At 36.6% G+C, this 23,305-nt stretch overlaps 1 protein-coding gene across 9 annotated transcripts in view; it reads left to right on the forward strand.

Moving 5' to 3' along the window:
- The window catches only part of kst (spectrin beta chain, non-erythrocytic 5 kst), a 333,164-nt gene that overhangs the window by 281,241 nt on the left and 28,618 nt on the right, over positions 1-23,305 (forward strand). For all 9 annotated transcript variants that reach the window (XM_089085798.1, XM_089085799.1, XM_089085797.1 and 6 more), the window contains 7 exons: positions 5,997-6,197; positions 9,056-9,286; positions 9,843-10,048; positions 13,093-13,261; positions 16,645-16,827; positions 19,991-20,181; positions 22,050-22,218. In XM_089085798.1, coding sequence (XP_088941924.1) covers positions 5,997-6,197; positions 9,056-9,286; positions 9,843-10,048; positions 13,093-13,261; positions 16,645-16,827; positions 19,991-20,181; positions 22,050-22,218 — 1,350 coding nt within the window. The remainder of the gene's footprint in view (positions 1-5,996; positions 6,198-9,055; positions 9,287-9,842; positions 10,049-13,092; positions 13,262-16,644; positions 16,828-19,990; positions 20,182-22,049; positions 22,219-23,305) is intronic.

The raw sequence follows: 23,305 nt of genomic DNA on the forward strand, positions 1-23,305 counted from the left end.
TTGCACAGGAATATAATTTGGGGGAGGGGGGGGGTCGTCAAGCCTTGTTGGACATTTCCTGTTTAATGACTTCTAAGATAGAAAATTGGTTCGTGTGAAAATGGCATAAAACCATGGACCCTTATAGGTTCAAAATAAAATTCCTCGAAAAGACTTTTTGAGAAGTACGAGTTTTTTCGTTTGTTGGCTTATTTGTCAACAGGGTGAGTTTTGAGACGGCGAAACTAAAGATACATATTTTGTAACCTCCACTTTTTTCGTTTTACTGTGTAATTTGCTGCTATAGCAACTATATTAGGCCAATAAAATGAATCTAGTTTATTAACCAGACAAATGCAAATAATTCTTTTATAATTCCGTTCATTCGGTAAACTAAAATTTGAAAAAAAAGGGACTTGACAGTAATATATAAACTCGACATCAGACGAGTTTTCTTTGAAAACTTTGAAACGAGTTTTCTTTGAAAGTCCCTTTGAAAACTCGTCATGAGACGAGTTTTCAAAGGGACTTTCAAATTAGTAAGGAAGCAATAAAAATCCATAGAAAGGAGTTTAATCTTTATTGTTTTGACATGGTAGGATTTAAAGCGGAATCATGTCCTTGCGATTGGAAGATTCGGGGAAAAAATTGTACCGGGAAAACGAGGTTCTATAGAGTACATTGCTACCATCATTTCAAATGCACACCTTGAGCATTTCCTGGAATTTGACGTTTAGCTTTAAGAATCATAAGTATCAGAAAAACTAAAAAAAACTAAAATTAATTTAAATGAGAAATTAAGCTTCTTTATACCAAACCTCCTCTATACTATTCTAAATGACTGAGCTATATTCTTCAGTTTGACATATTTTGAAATGGAACATGAGGAAGGGTCTATAGGGTTTATAGGCTCAGAGGGTATAGAGGGTATAGGCTCAAATTATAGTCTTTTCTATTTTTATTATTAAAGCCTTACCTTGTACCTTGTATTATTTTTATAACATTTTAATACATACTACATATTTTAATACATAATATTTTATATGTTCGGGCATCGATGTCTTTATCTGTCTATATGTCGCCTTTGTGCGATCCAATAGATGGCCATCTTTTACTTGATGGTGGATATGTGAACAACCTTCCTGGTAAGGTTGTTGCTTTAACCAGAGATGCTTAGATTTTTTGTCTGCCAAACCAAATTTCATATGGAAGAAAACGTGAGAAAGTTTAATTTGAGCCCCCTAAAGTCCCGTGACGCACATTTATTTATTAAAGCCTCCAACATTCAAGTCAAATATGGTTAACATAATTATGATAACACTTTTTGGCTGTTAACTTTGTGCATTCCCAAGGAAACTCCCTAAAATAAAGATAAATACAAAAAATTATTTTCTGTTGAACAATAAATAAGTAATGTCTAGAAGCGAATTTAACTAAATCTAACTAAATATATATGACAGTGCACTTTATATAGAACATTCCACGTATAGATATAGTGTATGGAGACATAAATATAAAGAGAAGATATAGTATTCTAAATAATACTAAATAATAAATTATAACTGAGTAATAATATATTTAATATTATTAAATAATAATATAATAATAATTAATAATATACTATAAATAATTAAATAATAATAATAATAATATACTGAGTCACCTTCTCAGCAGGGGCATCCCCCAGGCCACTCAGCGCGTCCCCAGGTGGCGGATAGGGGAAAGCCCTACAGATATATAGAGTACCTTCATTGAGTAGGAGGCGCAGACCAAAAGGGGACCCAGTCCCCGGGGGGTCCTTAATTGAAACTGGGGCACCCTCGCCCGGGGGCCGTAAATACAGGTGGAGGAGGAAGAAGGCCCCTCGAATGTACACTCAGCAGGGCCCACCGGCGTGTGGACACGTCCCGTCAGTTTCAAACCTTCTCCCAGCAATGGTTTAAATTGCATGGTGAAGCAGAACACCATCGTGGGAGGATCCCCTATAGGAGGACAACTGTGAAAGGGCGGAGGATCCAGTTTTACGGACAACAGCCTCTGCAAGGTGGTGGAGAAGAGTGGCTTGCCACCACCACCCATTTAGTCAAGAAACCACCTCTCTTGAAATCATGAAAAAAGGGTCCAGTATTATACGAACATCTGCTACCGCGTCCGGGATAACCGACGAACAACCAATTTTGATGGATGAAAATGCGATTTTACATGCTACCGCGTCCGGGGTAACTGACGAACAACCAATCTTGAATGATAATAATACGATTTTACATGCTACCGCGTCCGGGGCAGCCGTCAATCCTAGGCCTCGGACGACCCCCACCCGGGGTGGAAAACCACACGGTTCTTCTATTCCAACCAAAACTACCTTACAATTTGGGATGCTGAACATCCGAAAACTCGCCGAACCAGATCAACTAGATCTTGCCTTTAGAGAACTACAGAGGTACAATTGGATTGTTATCGGCCTCTCTGAGACGCACCTCCCCCAAACAAGTGAGGAAAACCTCTCTGGAGCCTCCCTCCTGTAGTCCGGCCGCAAGGACGGAGTTCATCGACAAGGTGTAGGATTCTTCTTATCATCAACTGCCAGAAAATCTCTAATCTCCTTCACCCCAGTCTCAGAAAGAATAGCCGTCTTACGACTAAAGGGAGCTGCCAAGAATATCTCTGTCGTCCACGTCTATGCCCCAGACTCTGTCAGAAGTGAGGAAGAATGCGATGAATTCTACTTCACACTACAAAGCGTCATTGACCAAATCCATAAAAAAGACGTACTGATTGTCATGGGGGACTTTAACGCTATAGTAGGTATGGATAATACCGGTCGATCCGATGTAATGGGGGCTTTGGTCACGGAAAACTTAATGCGAGAGGGGAACGATTGCTTAACTTCTGCCGAGAAAACGAGTTATTACTAAACGAACACAATTTTTAAACACTGCCATCGACGCAAAGTGAGCTGGTGATCCCCAGATGGTAAAACCGAGAACATGATTGATTATATCCTGATATCGAAGCGCTGGAAGTCATCCGTACTAGACACAGTAGCATTACCAGGAGCAGACTTCGACTCTGACCACACTCTCCTGATGTCGAAGTTCAAGCTAAGAATGAGAAAATTGCAAAAAGCAACAAAAATCCCAAGATTCCGGCTGGATCTGCTGCGAGATCCCGCAAAAAGGCAGACCTACACTTCCACTCTATCTGAAAAATTCCGAGAGATCCTGGAAAATCATCCTCCCTTGACCACCGCTAACGAGATAGACTCCCTGACCGAGCAGGCCACATCAGCAATCATAGAGACAACGAATGACGTCCTTGGAAGAAAAACTCCAAATGAAAAACCATGGATCACAGATGAGATCATTGCGCTATGCGAGGATAAATGACTTTTTTGCAATAAATCCGACCGTCACAGTTGGGATACTTACAAGCTCCTCAAGAGAAGAGTAGATCGAGGGATCAGAAAGGCACTATGTAACCACCTGCGGAAGAAATGCGAAGACTGCGAAGTACTGTCCAAGAAGAGGAATAGCGCAGCTGTTTTCAGAGTGGTACGCGAGTTAAGCCGGAAAAAAAGCTGCAAACATTAGTGATCCTAGACAAAGACGGAGATGAGATCTACGATTCAAGGATGAAACTTGAAAGATGGAAAGAATACTTTAACGATAAACTGAATCCCCTAGTAGCTGCGGATCCTAAAATACTAACCCACTTTCCCATACCCGACCAAGAACTCAGACCACCACCCCCACTCAAGTCAGAAACCGAGTCAGCAATCAAGTCGCTCAAAGAAGGACCAGCCCCTGGTCAAGACGGATTCATTGTTGAACTCATGAGCGCCAGATCAGATGATGTAGCTAATCTTTACCATATAATCTTGTATGTGGTGTGGGAAACTAAACATTCACCCCGTCTCTGGCGTAAGGCCACCATTTCGATCATTCAAAAAAAGGGTTCAACGAAAGAGTATAGACACCATTGCTTAATCAACCTAGTAAGCCATCGGCCACGTGTCCTGACAAAATTCCTACTCTGACAGTTACAAGCAGCAAATGCCTCTACTATAGGTGAACATCAGGCCGGATTTTGCCCTCGACGATCAATGATAAATTAGATATTTGTTGCTCATAAACTCCTGGATCAATACCTCATCTTCAACGAAGAGCTTCTCAATTGTGTAGTTGGTTTTTATCAGGCTTTTGACCTGATCTGATGCAGCGAACTAGGTCCCATTCTCTATTGCTGCGGCACCTCTTCTTAGATAGTCCGAACAATCAAAAGTTTTTATAACCAGTTCCTAGGCCAATTAATAACCGTTGATGGATTGTCAGAAGAGTTTACAGCTTCGTCAGGAGTACTCCAGGGTTGCATCTTATCACCACATCTCTTCAACCTCTTTCTAAATGCCGTTCTGTCGATAATGCAGTCGGAATATGGCGCAACAATAGGAGGGGTGCTAATAGAGAATCTTGCCTACGTTTATGATATTGATGAGCTATCCAACTCTACACAAGAATTGCAGGCACAAGCTGATAAACTCTACGATACCACAAAGCCGTTTGGGATGGAGATCAATGCCAGCAAGACCAAAGTCATGGTAACTACGAGACGTGAACTAGACAACCCGCTCATTATCACCATAGGCGGGAGACAGGTTGAAACGGTTGACCACTTCCTGTAGCTTGGTAGCCTACTCTCCTCAGATAATCGCCATAGCTCTGACGTGAAACGTCGACTTGCACTTGCTAGCTTTAGCTTCCGAAGACTAGCCAACCTCTGGAAAAGTAACCACCTATCCAACAAACTCAAAATGCGCCTATTCAACAGTTTATTAATGTCCATAGTTATTTATGGATGTGAAACATGGACTCTGAAAACCAAAGACAAAATAGAACTTATAGCTTTTGAGGTGAGATGCCTCCGTCGCATTTCTAGAATCAAATACACTGACCGAACCACAAATGTGGAAGTACGTCAAAGGCTCTGAAACCATACTCAGTAAAATTAAGAAGCAACAACGGTGCTGGTTCGGCCACGTCAAGCGAATGGAGCCGAGCCGCCTTCCGAAAATCGCCCTTGAAGGATCCCTCCATGTCCTTCGCCCACGAGGCAGACCACGAAAACGATGGATGGAGAACTTCCACTTCGACAACGTCAAGATAGCCCAGTTATCACGTATCGCACCAAATAGAGCAATGTACCGAGTCCTTATGCATGAGCTAGCAAGAGGAGTGGCCCCAAAACATCCCACGAGGATGGCCGGGACCTAAGTAAGTAAGTAAGTAATATATTTGTAGTATATTAATTACTATACTAATTTAGTGTTCTCTTGTTTAAGTAGCCTACTTTCCGACATGGACTTAGTCAAATTGGGTAAAAGAAAGATTATTTAGTATTGTCTTCACAAGGAGACTCCCTAAAATAAAAATTATTACGAAAAATTGTTTATTTATAAACGATTTAATACTAATTTCTGGAAGCCAATTTTTCTAATTCCATATTAAAATTATCTTGAAAACATTTTCAATATTCAAAGACATGGGAAACCACCAACAAATTAGTAACATTTCAATCATCAGATGATGAGTACATCAAAATCTAAACCAATCACGAACCTTCTTTTGCCAATTTTCCCTGCTCCTTGTTTTATAGATTTGGTCAAACTGGCCATTCAACGATTCAATTGTGTGTTGACTTTCTTTTATTTTTACCTTCTCTGACTTCTTTTTTATGCTATCAGGAATAAAGACAACGTGTGCAGTATTTTTTTTGGGGGGGGGGGGACATAACTGCGAAAAGTTGGCCAATTTTTTGTGAATTACATGTAAAATATTGGAATTATAGATTACATTGTAAAAACGTCGGTGTTTACAATGTTAGTGACTTATGCACCCCCTCTCTCTGAGTACATGCTTCCATTATCTTTCTTAACTAACTTAGCTTTCTTCTTTTCTTTTTCTTGTCTCAGCCTAGCCTCCCTGTTCAAAAATTTGAATGCTCAATTTGTATTTTCCAAGGCAATGGAGTCTGATATTTTGTCTCACGAGCCTGTTATTGGCACCATCACATCCAAAGGACAACAAATGATCAAATCTGGCCATTTTGCAGCAAATCAAGTGGAGAATAAACTATCTGAAATAAATGCCAAGTTATCGGAATTGAAGGACTCTAGCAGCCTTCGACGACTTAGACTGCTTGACGCTACCGAGTCTCAGAAGGTTTTTTCATCTTTATTGTATATGCGATATAAGTAGCTAAAAATAGGCTTCTCTTTTTCTCTCCCCCTCTCTCTTTCTCTCCCTCTCCCCCCTTCTCCCTCTCTCTAGGCATTTCTCTTTTTTTCTCCCACTCTCTTTCCCTCTGTTCCCTCTACCTCTTCCTTTACCGCGCTTTCTCTCTCTATCCTCTCTCCCTCTCTCTCTCTCTCTCTCTCTCTCTCTCTCTCTCTCTCTCTCTCTCTCTCTCTCTCTCTCTCTTCCCTCTTTCTCTCTCTTCCCTCTTTCTCTCTTCCCTCTTTCTCTCTTTTCCCTCTTTCACTCTCTTTACCTTTCTCTTTCTCTCTCCTTATCTCTCTTTCTCAATATTTTTCTCTTTCTCTTTATCTCTCCCCCTCTCTCGCTTTCTCTTTCTCTATCTTAATTCCTTAACTTGATACTAATAATGAAGACTATGTATCAAGCTTAGGCATATGATACCTTGAATAATCTTATAAACAATGAATAATATTAATAACCCACAGTCTTGAAGATGTCTTTCAAACTGCTTGGTTGAAACGAATTTTTGAAAGAAATGCTTTTTAAAAGAATTAGAAGTATTCTTTTTATAGGTTTCTATTCTTCAAAATAATAACTTAAAACATTTGGTAATTTATAAGATATGACGGGCAACATATTGGTTCTGACGAAAAAATTGCTCTAATGAGTAAAGACATGATTAAAAGGGCAATCAATAGGATAAATAGTTTGATCAAGTATAGATCAAGTGTAGTTTGAGGGATCTGCTGTTTGTTTTCATAATGCTTTAATATACAAAATCGAGTACTTCTTGTAATCTACTAATCGGAAAGTAATGTAGAATCTACTTGTAGAAACCAAAAGATACCTTATTTTTTTACTTCTCACTAGAACATTGTATTTCTATTTAAGGGATTTTGGAAAATCCCCCAGTTGATCCAAAATTTTCGTTTTGGAATGCTGGTGTGTTCTTGTACTTTGGTCAAAGCTGATGCTAAGTGTTAAAAAACTTGTTTATGTTATTAAGTTCATGTTCAAAAACATGGTCGATTTTTCAGGGTTATCTAAATATTTAGGAGACATTCGAGCCTTTTTTTTTGCACAAAAAATAGGTAGTTGCAATTTTTTTCACATTATTGTGGCGTATTATGGCTGGATATTGTTAAAACATGCCTAAGTGGTGACACCAGAAACCAACTTTCCTGTACTTGCATTAGAGTTATGTTCAAACGAGGAGGAACAGAGCAATTGGGCTGCGCAGGAAGGTAACAACACCATTTGCAACCCCATTTTGGTTTTTCGTATGACGATGGACCAATAGCTCTAAACTGAAATTATAAAGCCTACAAGATAATGGTTTTTTCTCTTTTTTTTGACGAACTGATTGCTCTTGGTATTGCCACAGTCTCTCGCACCAGTTGTGACCGCTATATTCCTTTGGACCCACAGAACCCCGCGATTTTTAAATTCACAACACTCAAAGCTTGTTTAGAAAAACTGATTATTGCAGAATCTGTCTAACTTAAGAGTGTATAAAAAGGCACCTTTCCTTCTGTATCATATACACTTAAGATTAAAATAAGGTGTCCTGAAAGTCTCGGTGACTTTCTACGAATATCGAGAATTTAGAGTTTACTTCGAATTAATTAGTCAAAATGAAAGATTCGTTCAGATTAAAAAAGACTCAAAAGACTGAACTTAATCAAAGGGAAAGAGGAAAGAAAAACAATCGCAAGAAGAAGAAGACTAAACTGGCTATAATCATAAAGTTAAAAAAGAATTGGTCAAAACAACCCTGAGTATTACATCAAGAAATAGCTAAAGAAAGTAGCTACAGATTTCCTACTAAACTGAAGTTTAGTTGGCTCGTAAGGACCCGGTTTATATAATGCAATCTATACTTATAGCATCAAAATAAGCTGTAGGCGTCATGTGTAACTGGTCCTTGAAAAGAAGCAAATAAATCTATAATGTAAAAGTGTGTGCTATCCATGGGCGCCATGTGCACCCATATATTAACAGACATGGACTGCCATTGAAAATAAATCTATAATGTAAAAGTGTGTGCTACCCTTGGGGAACCATGTGCACCCATATATTAACAGACATGGACTGCCACTGAAAATAAATCTATAATGTAAAAGTGTGTGCTACCCTTGGGCACCATGTGCACCCATATATTAACAGATATGGACTGCCACTGAAAATAAATCTATAATGTAAAAGTGTGTGCTACCTTTGGGCACCATGTGCACCCATATATTAACAGACATGGACTGCCACTGAAAATAAATCTATAATGTAAAAGTGTGTGCTACCCTTGGGCACCATGTGCACCCATATATTAACAGACATGGACTGACACTGAAAATTAAGAGGTGCTACAAGATTCGCACGCAAAAAGATTCCAAATTTGAACATGAATCTCAAGATATTAAAAACTATAATTACATGCTTCATATACTTTTTGATGATAATTTTGAACATTTAAACATAATGAATATGTTTTGTAGGAGACTGGTGAGAATGGTTCTTTGGCTCGTTTATAGCTTTGAGGATGTACTTAGAAATAATAATTTCTTTTACCAACCTTATTTTCGATTAAAATGAATTAAATCTCTAAAAAAAACTTCGAACTATGTACTAAACAATCAAAATAATTCTATGTTTTGAAAAGCATTCTCATGCTTTTTCACACATGCAATGTCAAATCAAACTGACTAAAGTTTGTGCAACCATATGCTTCAATTTTGGGTAAACGGGACTATTTCAGTTTTGGGCAAAAGATTATTTACTTTTTAAGTAAATTTTATATAAGCTAAAGATTTGTTTTTCTCCTCCAGTATTTTGCTGATGCAAATGAAGTTGAAGTATGGATTAGAGAAAAGCGGCCTCAGCTGGCATCCAACGATTATGGTCGGGATGAAGATGGTATTGACATACTCCAAAAGAAGTTGGACGTTGCCCAAAGAGACATAGCGAATTTTCAAGCTACTATTGGACGTCTTGGAGAGTTGGCCAAATCGCTTGTGAATAGATCTCATTTTGATAGTGAAAATGTTGTTGCCAAGCAGGTAATCTTCCGTCGTTGTCAGGGTCGTTCAAATAGGGGGGTTGTAGCAAGCTGCGCCACGGCTGGGGGAGTTCACCGCTGGGACTTCTGGGGCTTTTTGTTTCAGTCGGGAAGGGATGCCGTAATTAATTTTTCCCCAGGTGCCGCCAACCCTAGGAACGGCCCTGGTCGTTGTTGCTTTAATTGGTAGGTTGTATTTTTGGAGCGACAAAATAATTGTTTCTTGATTTTATTGCTTCTTATTGCGAATGTACAGAGTAAAAAAGTTAAGAATTTTATTTGTCATAGTAAACTTTGTTACATATTTCTAAAAAAAGGGAAAAAAGCGAAACTGCATTTATAAAGAAAATAATAAGGAATGAAAGGAATGAGAAAAAATATAGTGTTTTCTTTCCCTCCATCTCTCTCCTTCTTCCTCTCTCTCTCCTATTTCCTATTTCTCTTAGGGAATGATTAAGAATAATAGTCGTTTCTATCTCTTTCGCTCTCGCTCTATCTCCCCCGCCCCCCTCTCTCTCTGTGTTTTTCTCACATCTCTTAGCCATTTGTTTTTTTAGGAAGGAATAACTTCTCAATATGAAGAACTTCAAAGATTGGCAAAAGAAAGAGAGAAGCGATTACTGGAGAGTCGTCAAATGGTTAGATTTTTGAGGGACTGTGATGAAACGTCTGCCTGGCTTCAAGATATGACCACAGTTGCTGCATCAGAAGACTATGGAGATGATGTTGAACATGTTGAGATGCTTATACAGAAATTTGAAAAGTAAGGCTTCCTAGGGTTGGGTTTATTTTGAATTCTTGTTTATCAGTTATGAAGTGAAACTATTTGAAGTTATCCAGAGTATGGACAACTTGTAAGAGTAGAAACTCACGCTAGTAGTAAAAAATAAACACCATCTAGTGCTTAGCGTTTCTTGACGTTTTTTTCAAGCTTTGTTATTGTGTTTTTTTCTAAACAGTGATCAGACCCTTATTACTACACTAATTTTGCCAATTACACTGATTTTGCCTTATTATTACACTTAAAAAAATACGAAGAAACCTCAAACGCTAGATGGCGTTGGTGTGTTTTTTTTTGTCAACACTAGCTCCAGCTTCCGCTCTTGTAAGTTCCTCTTTGATCTGTTTGCGATGTTTTTTTATCTTGAAAGATGAGACCTTCCTAGTTAAATGTCTAAACTAGGCTTTAAAAAACCGTGAACACTTAAGTCATTTGCGTAAAGCCATAGAAATAATTGCTTTTGCATACTGGAATACATGGGCGTAGGGAGGGGGTGGCAGCGGGGCAGCTGCCTCCCCCCTAGACCTTCAAATTTACATTAGATATGGCTGAAAAAGCAGATGATTGGCAAAGCAGTTGATAAAAGGCCCTCCATCACACTATCGACTGCCCCCCCCCCTCTAGACAATATGCTGCCTACGCCCATGCTGGAATACAAACCAATTTTTAAAGTTAGGCGTTTTCTATTCTATTTTAATATGGATCCTGGATTCAGGTTTTATAAATTCAATAGCTTTGGAGTATCATTGTGAATAAAAAAAATTTAGTTAAGCATGGTATCATTCATTTAGATTTAATCTAATATTAGAATTGAAAGTTACCAGTTCGGATGCTTTTATCAGTCATCAGTATTAAAAATTCTTGTAAAGACGGTGGGTATAGTGAAGAGGTTAAAAGTTGAATAGCTAAGGCCCAGAAGGTGTTTTCAAAGTTTGGAAGAATAGGAAGATACGTCTGCGAATCAAGATTAGAATACTGGAAGCTACAGTGATGACAGCGGTCAAATATGGTTCTGAAGCATGGACGCTCCGAAAGACGGAGTAGGATTTGATAAATATTTTCCAGAGAAATTGCCTACGGATTTTTTCGGGTACCAGACTGACTGACCGTCAGGCTTTTGAGGCTGTAATGAGAGAAAGGTTGAGATGGCTAGGGTACCCTCTGTTAATGAAGAATGACAGATTATCAAAGCTAGTCCTTGTCGGCGAAACAGCAAGGGTCAAACGAAGAGCAGATCGTCCCTGAAGGGGGTTGGAGGATGTCATACGAAAAAATTTAAGGGAAGTGGGAACTTCTTGGGAGGGTGTAAAGACGGAGGCTTTGAATAGATTAGGATGGAAGAGGAGCGTGGGTAACCGTGCTGGTCTCAGGCGGCTTGGTGCTTCAATGAGTTGTTGGTAGTAGTAGTAGCAGTAGTACTAGTTAGGCATTATCCGTAAGTCTCAATCTTGAACTCATATTATCTAATTAGAAGTAAGACAGTGAATATCCCCCTCCCCCTAATCAATCTGTTCCACAATATTTAATTGCTCTTTCCCAAACCTTAAAAACCTTCTTGAAACCTGAAAAAGGACGAATATTTGTTGTTGTTTTTTTCCAAACTACCAAAATATAGGTAATTTGGTTTGTTTTAATAGACGAGGGTTTTCAGTGCTTGGGATATTGTTTAAGCAGTTTCTTTTTCTTTGTTTTCTCCTTGCTACCAATTTTTACTTATTTAAAAGTAAGAGTCACAAAAAAAAGAAAAGAAGGACTGGTGTATTTTTTAGATTTCCTGAAAAAAGTTAACTGTTCCAAAAAATGCCATTGTTTTGGCGCTAGAATACATTGTGTAAAGAGTGAGCTAGCTGGCAGACGCCCCATAGTAAACCAAATTTGGGAAATTGAAAGTTGAATGAACTAATCTAGTCATACTAGTGAAATAGATTCTACAGTCAAATAATATGCATATGCTGAAACTGTTCTACGTTAACAATTTCAAGTTAAAACTTCATGGAGGCTCTTAGTAGGGACAGCATTTTACATGAACATTAAATATTCTGATTCCAACCAGGGGTGTCAATTACAAGAGGGCATTCATCCCTTGATCCCCCCCCCCTCAAGATGCTGAAACAAACAACGAAAACAAGAAGAACAATAGGGAATTCTTTTCGTAAGACAGTGAAGATAATTTGGATGAATATATTCATTTCAGGCTGAAATATACCTGTTTTTGATACGTTTATTGAAAATGCCTTTTGCTTTTTATTTTCATCGAAAAATAAAACATTACCATATTTCCCACCCATGTATTTTCATGAATTGACGCTATTAATTCTAAAACTACTAAGAAAATGTGTCTTAATAAAAGGTCATTCCTTTAATTTTTTTAGGTTTTTATGTTATTTACTTTAAAATGAAGAACGGATTCATGCCTTAATTCTCATACAGTGGGAAGACAAATTTCACGGAGTAATAGATAGATGACGCGACACTGATAACATTGACGACATCAGGGCTGCCATTGAAAATGTAACAATGTCCCAAAAGTCAAATATGATAGTTTGAAAAACAATCGAAAAATGTAACAATATATATATATATATATATATATATATATATATATATATATATATATATATATATATATATATATATATATATATATATATATATATATATATATATATATATATATATATATATATATATATATACATATATATATATATATATATATATATATATATATATATATACTTTTCTAAAGTCCCAAGCTCAGGACTGAAATTCCTAGACCTTGGAAAAATTCAAAGGAGTGGCAACCCTTGTCTCAAGATATAAAGTAATATTTTCCAAACTTCGTTAAATTGTCTGCATGAAGATTTGACAGTGTTGACTGTTCAATTTTTTCGTGTCTTGATAATACAGAAATTTGTTCGGTGGTATTCATGTCTGCTTACCATAGCAAGGAGCCATATTGTTTTACAATAAAAAGTGCCTTATTTAATTTTTCTTTTTCAATTAAAGGTGTTCTTTCTTTTTAGGTTCTTGGGTAGTTTAGTTTCAAGTGAAGAACGTATTCAGACCTTGGTTTTGTCTGGTCAGAAACTTATTCAAGAGAGTCATCCTCAGTCCCTAAGAATTAAAGCTCGCCTTGAAGAAGTGGAAAATACCTGGGATGACTTGAAGGAGCTGGCAAGCGCAAGACAAGATGTACGTTCTTTATCAAACGCTTTTATTTTTACTACTAGCCTGTACCGACTGTTTGCAAAAAATACAAATCTTTCAAGGAGAAATCGCGGTGTCCACAATCAAAGGGTGCACAGTTTACTCTTATTATTAGGGAAAGAATCAAATCAGGTTAAAAAAAGCGACAAAAACCAACGACAAACTCTAATCTCGCAGCTATCGTATCTTGTATCTATCGTATCGTATTCGCGATCGTACCTTGGGGCAATTAAATAAAAAAAAGTTTTTTTTAACTGAGAGTAAGGAGCGACATTAAAGCTTAAAACGAACAGAAATTATTCCGTATATGAAAGGGGCTGTTCCCTCCTCAACGCCTTGCTCTTTACACTAAAGTGTTTTATTGTTTTGAAAAATAAAGTTGTGTGACCGAATAAAGAGCGAGGCGTTGAGGAGGGGACAGCCCCTTTCGTATACGGAATAATTTCTGTTCGTTTTAGGTTTTAATGTCGCTCCTTACTTTCAGTTAAAAAGACTTGTTTTTTTTTTATTTCTGAACGTTTTTGAGTTAATGCAGCTTTGATTTTGGCTCACCGTACATGAATAATTAAAACGAAATTCGTATATTAATTTTCTTTTTTTGGCTAATTGGCTTGCTTGAAATATTGTTGTGACTTAGATTACAAATTAACTTACGTAATAAATTTCTATGTTCAAATTTTTTACTACGTATATTTGGGAGTTTGCCTCCTAGTCAAGAACTCGCTCTTTACGCTAAAGTCCAAATTTTGTTCGAATCACAAACCCCTGAATCACAAAGGCCGGTTAATTAGAATAGATAGCTCTTTTGAAAGTAATAAAAAAAAAACTTTAGCGTAAAGAGCGAGGTATTGACTAGGGGGCGAACCCCTCATATACGTAATAATTTCTGTCCGTTTTAAGTTATAATGCTGCTCCTTACTTTCAATTGAAAAAAAACTTGTTTTGTTTAATTAATTTCTCATCGATTTTTAAATAATGCTGGGAAATCCGGCGCCCCCGTCATAGAAATATTCCTTCCCCCAAGGAAACATCCTCAATCGAAAGATTCTCCCCCGTAACCCCTACTCCGATCCCCACCCCCACCAGAAAATTCCTCCTGAAAAAGCCTGTATGCTTCCCAATAAACAATACTATATGTAAACAATGGGCAAAGTTTATGACTTGCAGCCCTTCCCCCAGGAACTGTGGGGGATTAAGTCATCCTCAAAGACATATTAATTAGAGTTTCGACTATGCTGAACAAAATGGCTAGCTCAAAATTATGATTGGGTGACTTCGGGAAAAAAATTAGTGTGGGAGGGGCTAAGTTGCCCTCCAAATTTTTTGGTCACTTAAAAAGGGCACTAAAACTTTTAATTTCCGTTCGAATAAGCCCTCTCACATATTCTAGGAATACTGGATCGATACGATCACCCCTGGGTAAATAAAAAAAAAAAAAAAGAAATGTCATGAGAGTCATCTAGGACTACTGGATCGATACGATCACCCCTGGGTAAATAAAAAAAAACAAAAAAAAAGAAAAAAAAACAAACAAATAAACACGCATCCGTGATTGATTGATTGATTGATCTTTCTTCTGGCAAAAAAATACAAAATTCCAGATTTTTGCAGATAGGAGCTTGAAACTTCTATAGTAGGGTTCTGTGATACGCTGAATCTGATGGTATGATTTTCATTAAAGTTATATGACTTTTAGGGGTTGTTTCCCCTTTTTCAAAAATAAGGTAAACTTTCTCAGGCCCTTAACTTTTGATGAGTGAAGAGGAGCCTGGTTACATTTATGTTTTCAGATTTAGCGTAAAAATCTGAAGCTTTTGACTCATCTGCCGATTTCGATATTCCGTTTTTAGGACGTCGGTGTCTATCGAGCTAGGGCATTCCCTGTTTACTCGTTGTTGCCGCGAATTATTTGATAAGGACAGGAGCAAAAATCCAATGGATCGAATCGAATGTTTCACTCTCAATGCTCTGTCAAAACTTATTTCTTTTCGTTGTTGAGATCTCTTGTCCCTTGTTTATACTGTCACTATTATTAAACTATACTCTAAAGAATAGTCGTAGATAATAAATATGTAAGTAATGAGTATTTAGTACCTAAAATTACTCTTACATCCTTATTTAATTTTATATATTACTTCATTGTAGTCCTAGACAAATAATAGAGCCATATATGTCGTGGAGCTCATTGTTTTATATGCAAACACTGAGCTTGGTTCTTAGATCAACAACTTGAAAAGAAACTCCTTACGTTTGAAAAGACGTGTTTAAGGCGCATTCTAAATATCCACTGGTCCCAAAAAGTAACGATAGCTACTGCACGACATAAAACGTCTCAACCATTGATAACCGAAGTGATTAAATATAGGAAGTGGAGATATCTTGGTCATGTGATCCGCATGCCCGAAACTCGACTACCGAAGGTTGTCCTTCAGTGGCAACCACGTTTTACTAGAAGAAAAGTACGCCCCAAAAACACCCTACGACGCAGCTACCGGGCTCACCTCACAAATCTCAATGTCTCAATCCAACCCGAATGGGAAGGTGTCTGGGCAGCAGCAGCGATGAGAGATGACTGCTGACTGTTCTTGGGTGCCATAAGTGCCTCTGGAGGCACAGGAGGATCTAAGGTATAAGGAACAAGACGAGTATTGAAAATTATCCTTATGCATTTTTTATCTGGAAAATATCTTGCATATAATCCTCAACTTTTCGAAGTGCCCACGTTCCAGAACCTTATAGAAAACTCATTACTGAGACTTCTAGAGTTCTAATCTTAGTTCTAAGCCTTGTTTTTAATTCATTCAATCTTTTTTAAACCCCGTAAACAACCTCCTCCGCCTAGGCTAGATTAAGGTAATTTACTTTGGACTTAGGAAACTGTTTAAAAATTTCTTTGAAACTCTTATTAGAAAATGGTAGGCTAATAATCCTGGGATCACGTTTCAAAAGATGTATTGACAACAAAGGAAGCGGATATACAAGAGAGTTGTTATATTGTAGAAGCACAGATTTAAGCTGTAGAAATAGGAGTATTAGATTCCTTTAGGGTGGTTGGGTGAATTATAAAATATTCTATTTTTAGACGCATGTCTTTTTTAATGTTCATGGTATGCTATCTATAGACCAATATTGAGGATCCCGCTCTATTGTTGTGCCGCTATGTATCTTTTACTAGCAATCCTTCCACCTGAGAATAAGAATAGTGATAAACTTAAAAGAACTGCTGCTGTTGACCATAATTGATCGCTAACTGAGAATGAAAGACGCCAATGTTTTATCTATTAGTACATTATCTATTTATTTTAAGTATAAATGAAAAGGCAGTTGGTGTAAGAACTTGTTTTAAAAAGAAGTACCTTTTATTGTAGGCTTTGGCTGGAGCTCGACAAATTCATGTATTCGACCGGAACGCGGATGAAACAGTTGCGTGGATCCTTGAAAAAGACGCGTCACTTCAGTCAGAAGATTTTGGCCACGACCTTGAAAGCATTCAAACTCTCATACGTAAACATTTGGGCTTCGAAAGAGACTTGGCTGCAGTTAAAGATCAGGTAATACCCGCTGTATTGACTCTTTATTGGTGAATAGGGGGTAGTCATATCTGGGACGGATGAACCATCGGGAAGATTAATAACTTTTGGGGTTTTGGAAATTGGAAACCCCACCGAGGACGAGTAAGGGCCATCTTTGAATATAAAATAAATAGATGATATAGGTTTTGAACTTTTGTGGGTAGTAGAATTTATTTATTTTCAGTAGAAGATGAATTAATGGTAAACAGGGAAAGTGTTTTTTTTTTCAGGATGTCTCTGATTGTTTGATTGGGAGAAAGAACCTACAGTAAAAATTAACAGTTGAGTTCGATTCAACAGAACTGAGTTAACTAACAATGCTATTATTTGCTTTTAGCGTTTTATTTGCCAGAAAGTGAACAAAGTGAAATAAGAAAGTTTATCAGGCTTTTGCAAATAGGACGTAAAGTCTGGCAGAAATTGCGTATTTGCTATGGCGTGAGTCGTACAAGAAATTATGAGCAGACCATTTGGCCTAGGAATGTGAGGCCTAAAACAGTCAAAACAATGAAGAGGGCCAAAATCAACCATTTCGTGAAAATTAACATCTCTTGTTTCCTTTTATAGGAAGAAAATTAAATTCCAACATTAAATGTACAGCCTCTGAGTAAGCATTTTTGATAAACAGCTGCATTGTTCAATTTGGGAAACCCTAAATAAATCGTTATATTTTGCAAGAGCCTAGACTTTTACCATGGAGGCTATCATGAGCCGTCAAGTTCAAATTTCTTGCCAGAAATTCTTTGTAGATATCTAACAACGATGAATTCTTAATGGTAGTTTCGTAGTCAACTTCTTTGTTAACTAAGATTCCGTTCATAAAAAAAAAAAAAAAAAAAAAAAAAAGTTCGAAGTTAACTAGGAATAAAAAAAAACGGCAAAATTTACTTATTAGTCTACTAATAAAGTAAAATGAACAAGGCTCATATTTTTCATCAAAGATCTTTTGTAATGATAATCTGGATTGTCAATTTATATTTACAATTATAAACTGGCAATCTAGATCGTAATAATGCTGTTCCACTTACAATCGGAATTGTGAGTTCATAATCTAATAGATTAATAATTCGACAATCCTGCTGGAAATCAAGATATCGGGCTTTTAAGAATTGTGGGGTATGTAAATTTTGCTATTCAACAGTTCGACAATCAAGTATTGTACAAGTCTGGTACTACTGTACCGGCATTTTCCGCCAGATTTAAATTGTTGCATCCGTTAAACAAATATCACAAAGTCTTATCACATAGTCGTTAAACAAATCTCATACAAGTCTTATTAATTAGATGAAGAATTTTGTAACTAAGGTTTGTATCTAACTAATTTCAGAGTTAAAAAGCTATTGAAACAATCAATAGGTCTAGGGGGTAGGGGGAGGGGCACTATTTTCCCAGTCTGTGCACTTTTAAACCTTGTAACGTGGTTTTACCCACCTTCCCCTCCTCCAGGCGGCAAAGTTATTAATGGTAAGGTCAAGAATATGGCGCCGGGCTTTACAGTCCATACCGGTGGTAATGATCTCCGTCTCATGGCCCTTCAGGCAGGAAATGTAATGGGAGGCCAGCCCCCCTTGCTTTCGCACCCTCTTTCTGTTTACCTTCCCCAGATTTCTCTAGGTACCCATTTAGAGCTGGGCCGACTCCTACTTTGATTTATGATTCCTTTCTTTTTCTGTAGAAGTATCTCTGGTAGGATCTGTCATTATGATAAATGAGTTTCTGATTCATTTTCTTACTTTATTATAGTATTTGAATTTCTTTCAAATTTTTTGAATCAATTACCTTCAAACCTTAAATATTTCCAAGTAAGGGCACATCCTTATTTGGGAGGGATAATGGGAATGATATAGAAATCTTTCAGGATCCGTCTTAACATGCCCTTTTTCCTTAAAAGAAGGTTCCTTCCTCGATTTTTCATAGGGTTTATAAACATCGCTTGTCAGCTCCCCCCCCCCCCTTATCCTCCTAGAAATGAAATTTCGATGAAATACAGGTCCATTCTGCTTTGGTATACCTGAACAGCAAGAGGTTACTTCTGATTTTTGTAAAATATGCTTTTACTATTATTCTTAAAGTGTCTAATCATAACCCGTTGAATTTTGAACGTGCTGTGTAACCTAGGCTCACTTGTGAAAATGTAAATAAAATAAATTAATAATCATAATACAACTAATTAGCTAAAATATAATTAATTATAATAAAATAAATTGAAATAGTAATTATTTAAAAATAAGCTAATTAAAATATAATTAATTATAATAAAATAAATTAATAACAATATTCTTGCGGTGATCGAAACAAAAGTGAGTAGATAACTGGCTCACGATTTTGGTATTTAGTCTGGAAAATGAAGCACTAAAAAAATAAAGCTTTAAGTTTTAACACTTTGTTGCTTTCATTTGTATTGTAAAACTAGCAACTATTCAAAATACAATAAATACTGACTTTAGACATTAGAGGCATATAATTACATGTTCGTAAAGAGAAGAAAGAAATCAAAGTGGCTAAGATGAAATGTTTTCTGTCTGGGATGGCTCTCGTTGGCTGAAGAATTTTCTTCTCGGACATTAACACGTATATTTTTACGTGTCTTTTCTTCTTTTTTAAAGATTTTCTTCTCCTGCGTTTAAAGCGCCTTTCACACTACGTACGTAATTTTCTATACTAAGCGGTTAAGTTATGCTACATGAAGTCTAACCTTTCACTCTTAAACAAGTACTCGTGCACTAGGCTAGCTAAGGAATAATAAGCCATCATAATCATCGTCTAAAATCATCTTAATTATCATGAAAAAAGTATTCAAATATCATAATGTGGAGACTCAAGCTCTAATCAAACGTGAAAGGCTTTTATGGAAAAAGCTCATTAATTTATTCTCAAAATGTATCAATTGCTCATCCAAATTCATTATTGTCGCTACCATGTTGATTTTTCCGTAACGCAACATAAACCTACAGAATGTAAAATTCTATTTAAAGTTTGAGTCTATTTGGCAGTGCTTACGTTACGAAAAAAGTTGCTCCAAAATCCGTACATAATGTAATGCAGTGTCTTAAACTATGCTGTTGCTAAAGGCTCTACGGCGTAGTGAGAAAGCACTATAGGTGTTGTTTCAATTAATCTAACCTTGATAATTTTCCCCAAGGTGGACTCAGTCTTGAAAGAGGCTGAAAGGTTGACAGGTCTCTATCCAGATGCAAGGGATCATATTGTTGTAAAACAGGAAGAAACAGTCACGGCTTGGAATGAACTTATGGAAATGTCAGCATCTAGAAAGTCAAAGCTGCAACAATCAGAGCAGCTTCAGTCATACTTTGATAATAACAGGGACCTAATGTGAGTACTTCTGTTCATCACTTCTCTTGTCTTCCTCTTTCCGTCTACATTACCCTGGCTTAGTGCATTTTTTTCGAAAAGAAAATGCTATATTTCTGCAAAAAAAAAACAGGTCGAATTTTGTGTGCAGGGGATTCTTCGCGCTAAGTCACTGTCTGTTGTGCAGATATTAATTGTGATTTGAAGTATTCATAGTTCAGTCCACAATTAGTTAAAAAATAAATAGATGCATAAATAAGTAAATATATGAAGTTGTACACATGGGCCTCCCTATCAACAAATTCAGTCAGTGGGGGGCACAGAAAAATACGGCTCCATGAATGGATTTTTCGGGCATATGCTTCCAGATTCGGTTCATATTATAGCACGTAGCGTGAACGATTTAAGGCTATTTATGCAAACTAAAACTGTTCAGGATTTAATGGACCTTATTCGTAGATCAAAAATCCGTATGTCCTTCGGGAAAAGTTGCAGATGACTGGCTGAATAAAAAGTGTCTTCAGGTACTTCAGGAGATGATTTCATTTCAGTACTCATTATAAAAACCAATGGTATCTTGAGTTTCGTATTTTAGGCGTAGGAGTTAAGTTGAGGAGCTAGTCAGCCTAATACCTGACAGAAATCTTATGCCTGATGTAGGAATATTCAGGATAACCAACCAAATATGACGTATATTTGGCTATTTGAAGTATATATGACGTATTTGGCTATATGACGTATATATGACTATTAGGCTTTGACTGCAGTTTTTCTGGGGTTTAATAAGCAGTTTGACCCCCCCCCCTCTAAAAAACATTTTTTAGTGTGACTCCTAAAAACGTAACAAAAACGTATAAACTATTTTTGATACGTTTTGAAAAGTTTTTGTTTGTAACCCGCTCCCCCCCCCCCTCGAGTAAATTCCCCGGATAAGGTATGGTTTTTTTGGGGCCATTGGGATTTTTTTTTTTTCTTAAATTTTCTCGACTTGAGCAACTACGGATATTTTGTAATACATCAACGAATATTTTCTCCCTGCTTTCCTCCATTCGCGTTATTGACTAATGTTTTCCTGGCAAAACGCTTTTTTACCAGTCATGTTATCCCCATTTACCGGTCAGGCTTTATTAATTTTTAATATTATGTTATTGCCATTACTTTATTGGTTTTCCTGAGCATCGATATTGGCAGCCAGTATCCCTGATTTTAGTCTGCTTCAATTTTCTTTGGTACCAAAATCAGCAAGCCACAGGCCCGACACGGATAAATAATAATTATTATTATTGTGTAAATATTTAACTCGATGATTCAATTTAACCCTGTTAGTTCAATTTATTTTAATTCTGTAAAAAAATAATTCATTGAAGACGATTTTTGAGTGAATAGTCTAAAAATTCTGCAACTTTTTTTTTGCTTGACTGCCATGAAAAAAAAAATCCTAAATAGTTCTTTGGTTGTGTCGTATTTGTTTACTTATTTTATTTTTGTTTCGTAGTTCGGTCTCCTTAAAGATTAACTTAAGTGGGGACTATTGTGTGTCCTCCTGGCACGGTGAATTATTGTGAAAATCCTTGGGTTGCCTTGTTTTTCTTTTGTCTTTTTCAGATTATAAGTGCCAGTTTGATCATATAAACAAAAATTAATTAATGAGTAAATTCACGAGTTAAAAGGTTGAAACTTTTTGAAACGCCATGAATCATCTTTCTCTGGTACTCCTTTCTCTTTTTTTTTTTTTTTTTTTTTTTTTTTTTTTGTTCTTGATACTAAATTCATGCACTAGGAAAGGACATACATATGAACTTGTTGTCGCTGGGGATGAAAGAAAATGCCGTACCAATCAGTGTGTATGTTATTTACATAAAATCATCAGAAAAAATACTTGATTTCAGGGCCGCAATTACTGAATTACTGGGAAAAATAACAGCCCCTGATTTAGCTCAAGACTTAATGGCCGCTGAGGTTCAGGTTGCCACACATAGAGACTACAAATCTGAAATTGAAGCAAGAACCGGAGCAGTTTCTAACTTTATTGAAACTGGAACCAAATTGATTGACGAGGTATGGATTTCTATTCTTTTTTTGTTGATTTTTTTTTTCTTTTCTTTCGTTAAAGATGATGATAGTAATGAAGTTTTTTTTACTTCTAAAGGATAAGTGTACCTAAGCTGTTGATAATACATAAATACGGTTTTTATAACGGTTTTATTTTATTGCCTTTTTATCTATTTTGTCTAATTTTGTACTGAATTGTATAGCTTAGTTATTAGTGAGTTATGTTCATTATAGCCTAGTTTTAATTATTATCAACAACAGTAACTAGGAATGTCTAATGATCAGCTGTTTAGCACATCAGTCAGCTCGTAATGGAAGGAAGTTCTTGTTTTCGTTTAACATATGTACTTGATATTCTTAGAATATCTACCCCCCCCCCCTACCTCTCCCGCTTTGGCATGGTTTACATTATATAGTTTTTATTTAAATGTGTACAAATCTGTCGAATACAAAAAGTTATAAAATTATAACCTATGAGTATTTCGAGAAAAAAATAATAAAATAAGTAATAAATGAAGAAATGGGTAAAATTTTAGGCAGTTGCTAAAAGTCCTTGTTCGCATATAGTGTGTTTTTTTTATTTACTTGAACTTTTATTCTTCGTTCTATTTAAATCCACTTTCTAATTCACTTCACTAGTTAATTATCCCACAGTGCAAATGTGTACTTAAGTGATCTGGCATCCAGGAGGCTCAATTATTAGTATTAATGCATGTAACTACTGCCAAACTTTGCGACTTGTCAAAAAATTAGTTTGTTTTTTCTTCTCCTTCTTTCTCAATCGACATTGACATCCGGGCCCATATAACAAAAATAATAAAAAGACGTCAAATCTCTATATCAAAATGCGACGCTTGCAAAAAGGTGATTTTCCTTGTTGTAAGAGGTGGGGGCTCTAAGTGTCCTGTATGGGGTTTTCGGTTATGACGATTCGAATGGTGTACTTTGTTTTGATCCAACGCCATTATCGACGGGTTTCAGGCTATTTTATTCAAAATTCCCATAAATTTGTTTTTGCAGCGGACTTTTTCTTACTAAGGTTTATCGAAATAATAGTTATCTTTACTGAATGAGCTACAAATGCCGATTTTTT

Source organism: Artemia sp. Qi Xiang Cuo, chromosome 3, assembly GCF_049724085.1.
Source record: "Artemia sp. Qi Xiang Cuo chromosome 3, ASM4972408v1, whole genome shotgun sequence".
In the NCBI taxonomy this organism is placed as follows: domain Eukaryota; kingdom Metazoa; phylum Arthropoda; class Branchiopoda; order Anostraca; family Artemiidae; genus Artemia; species Artemia sp. Qi Xiang Cuo.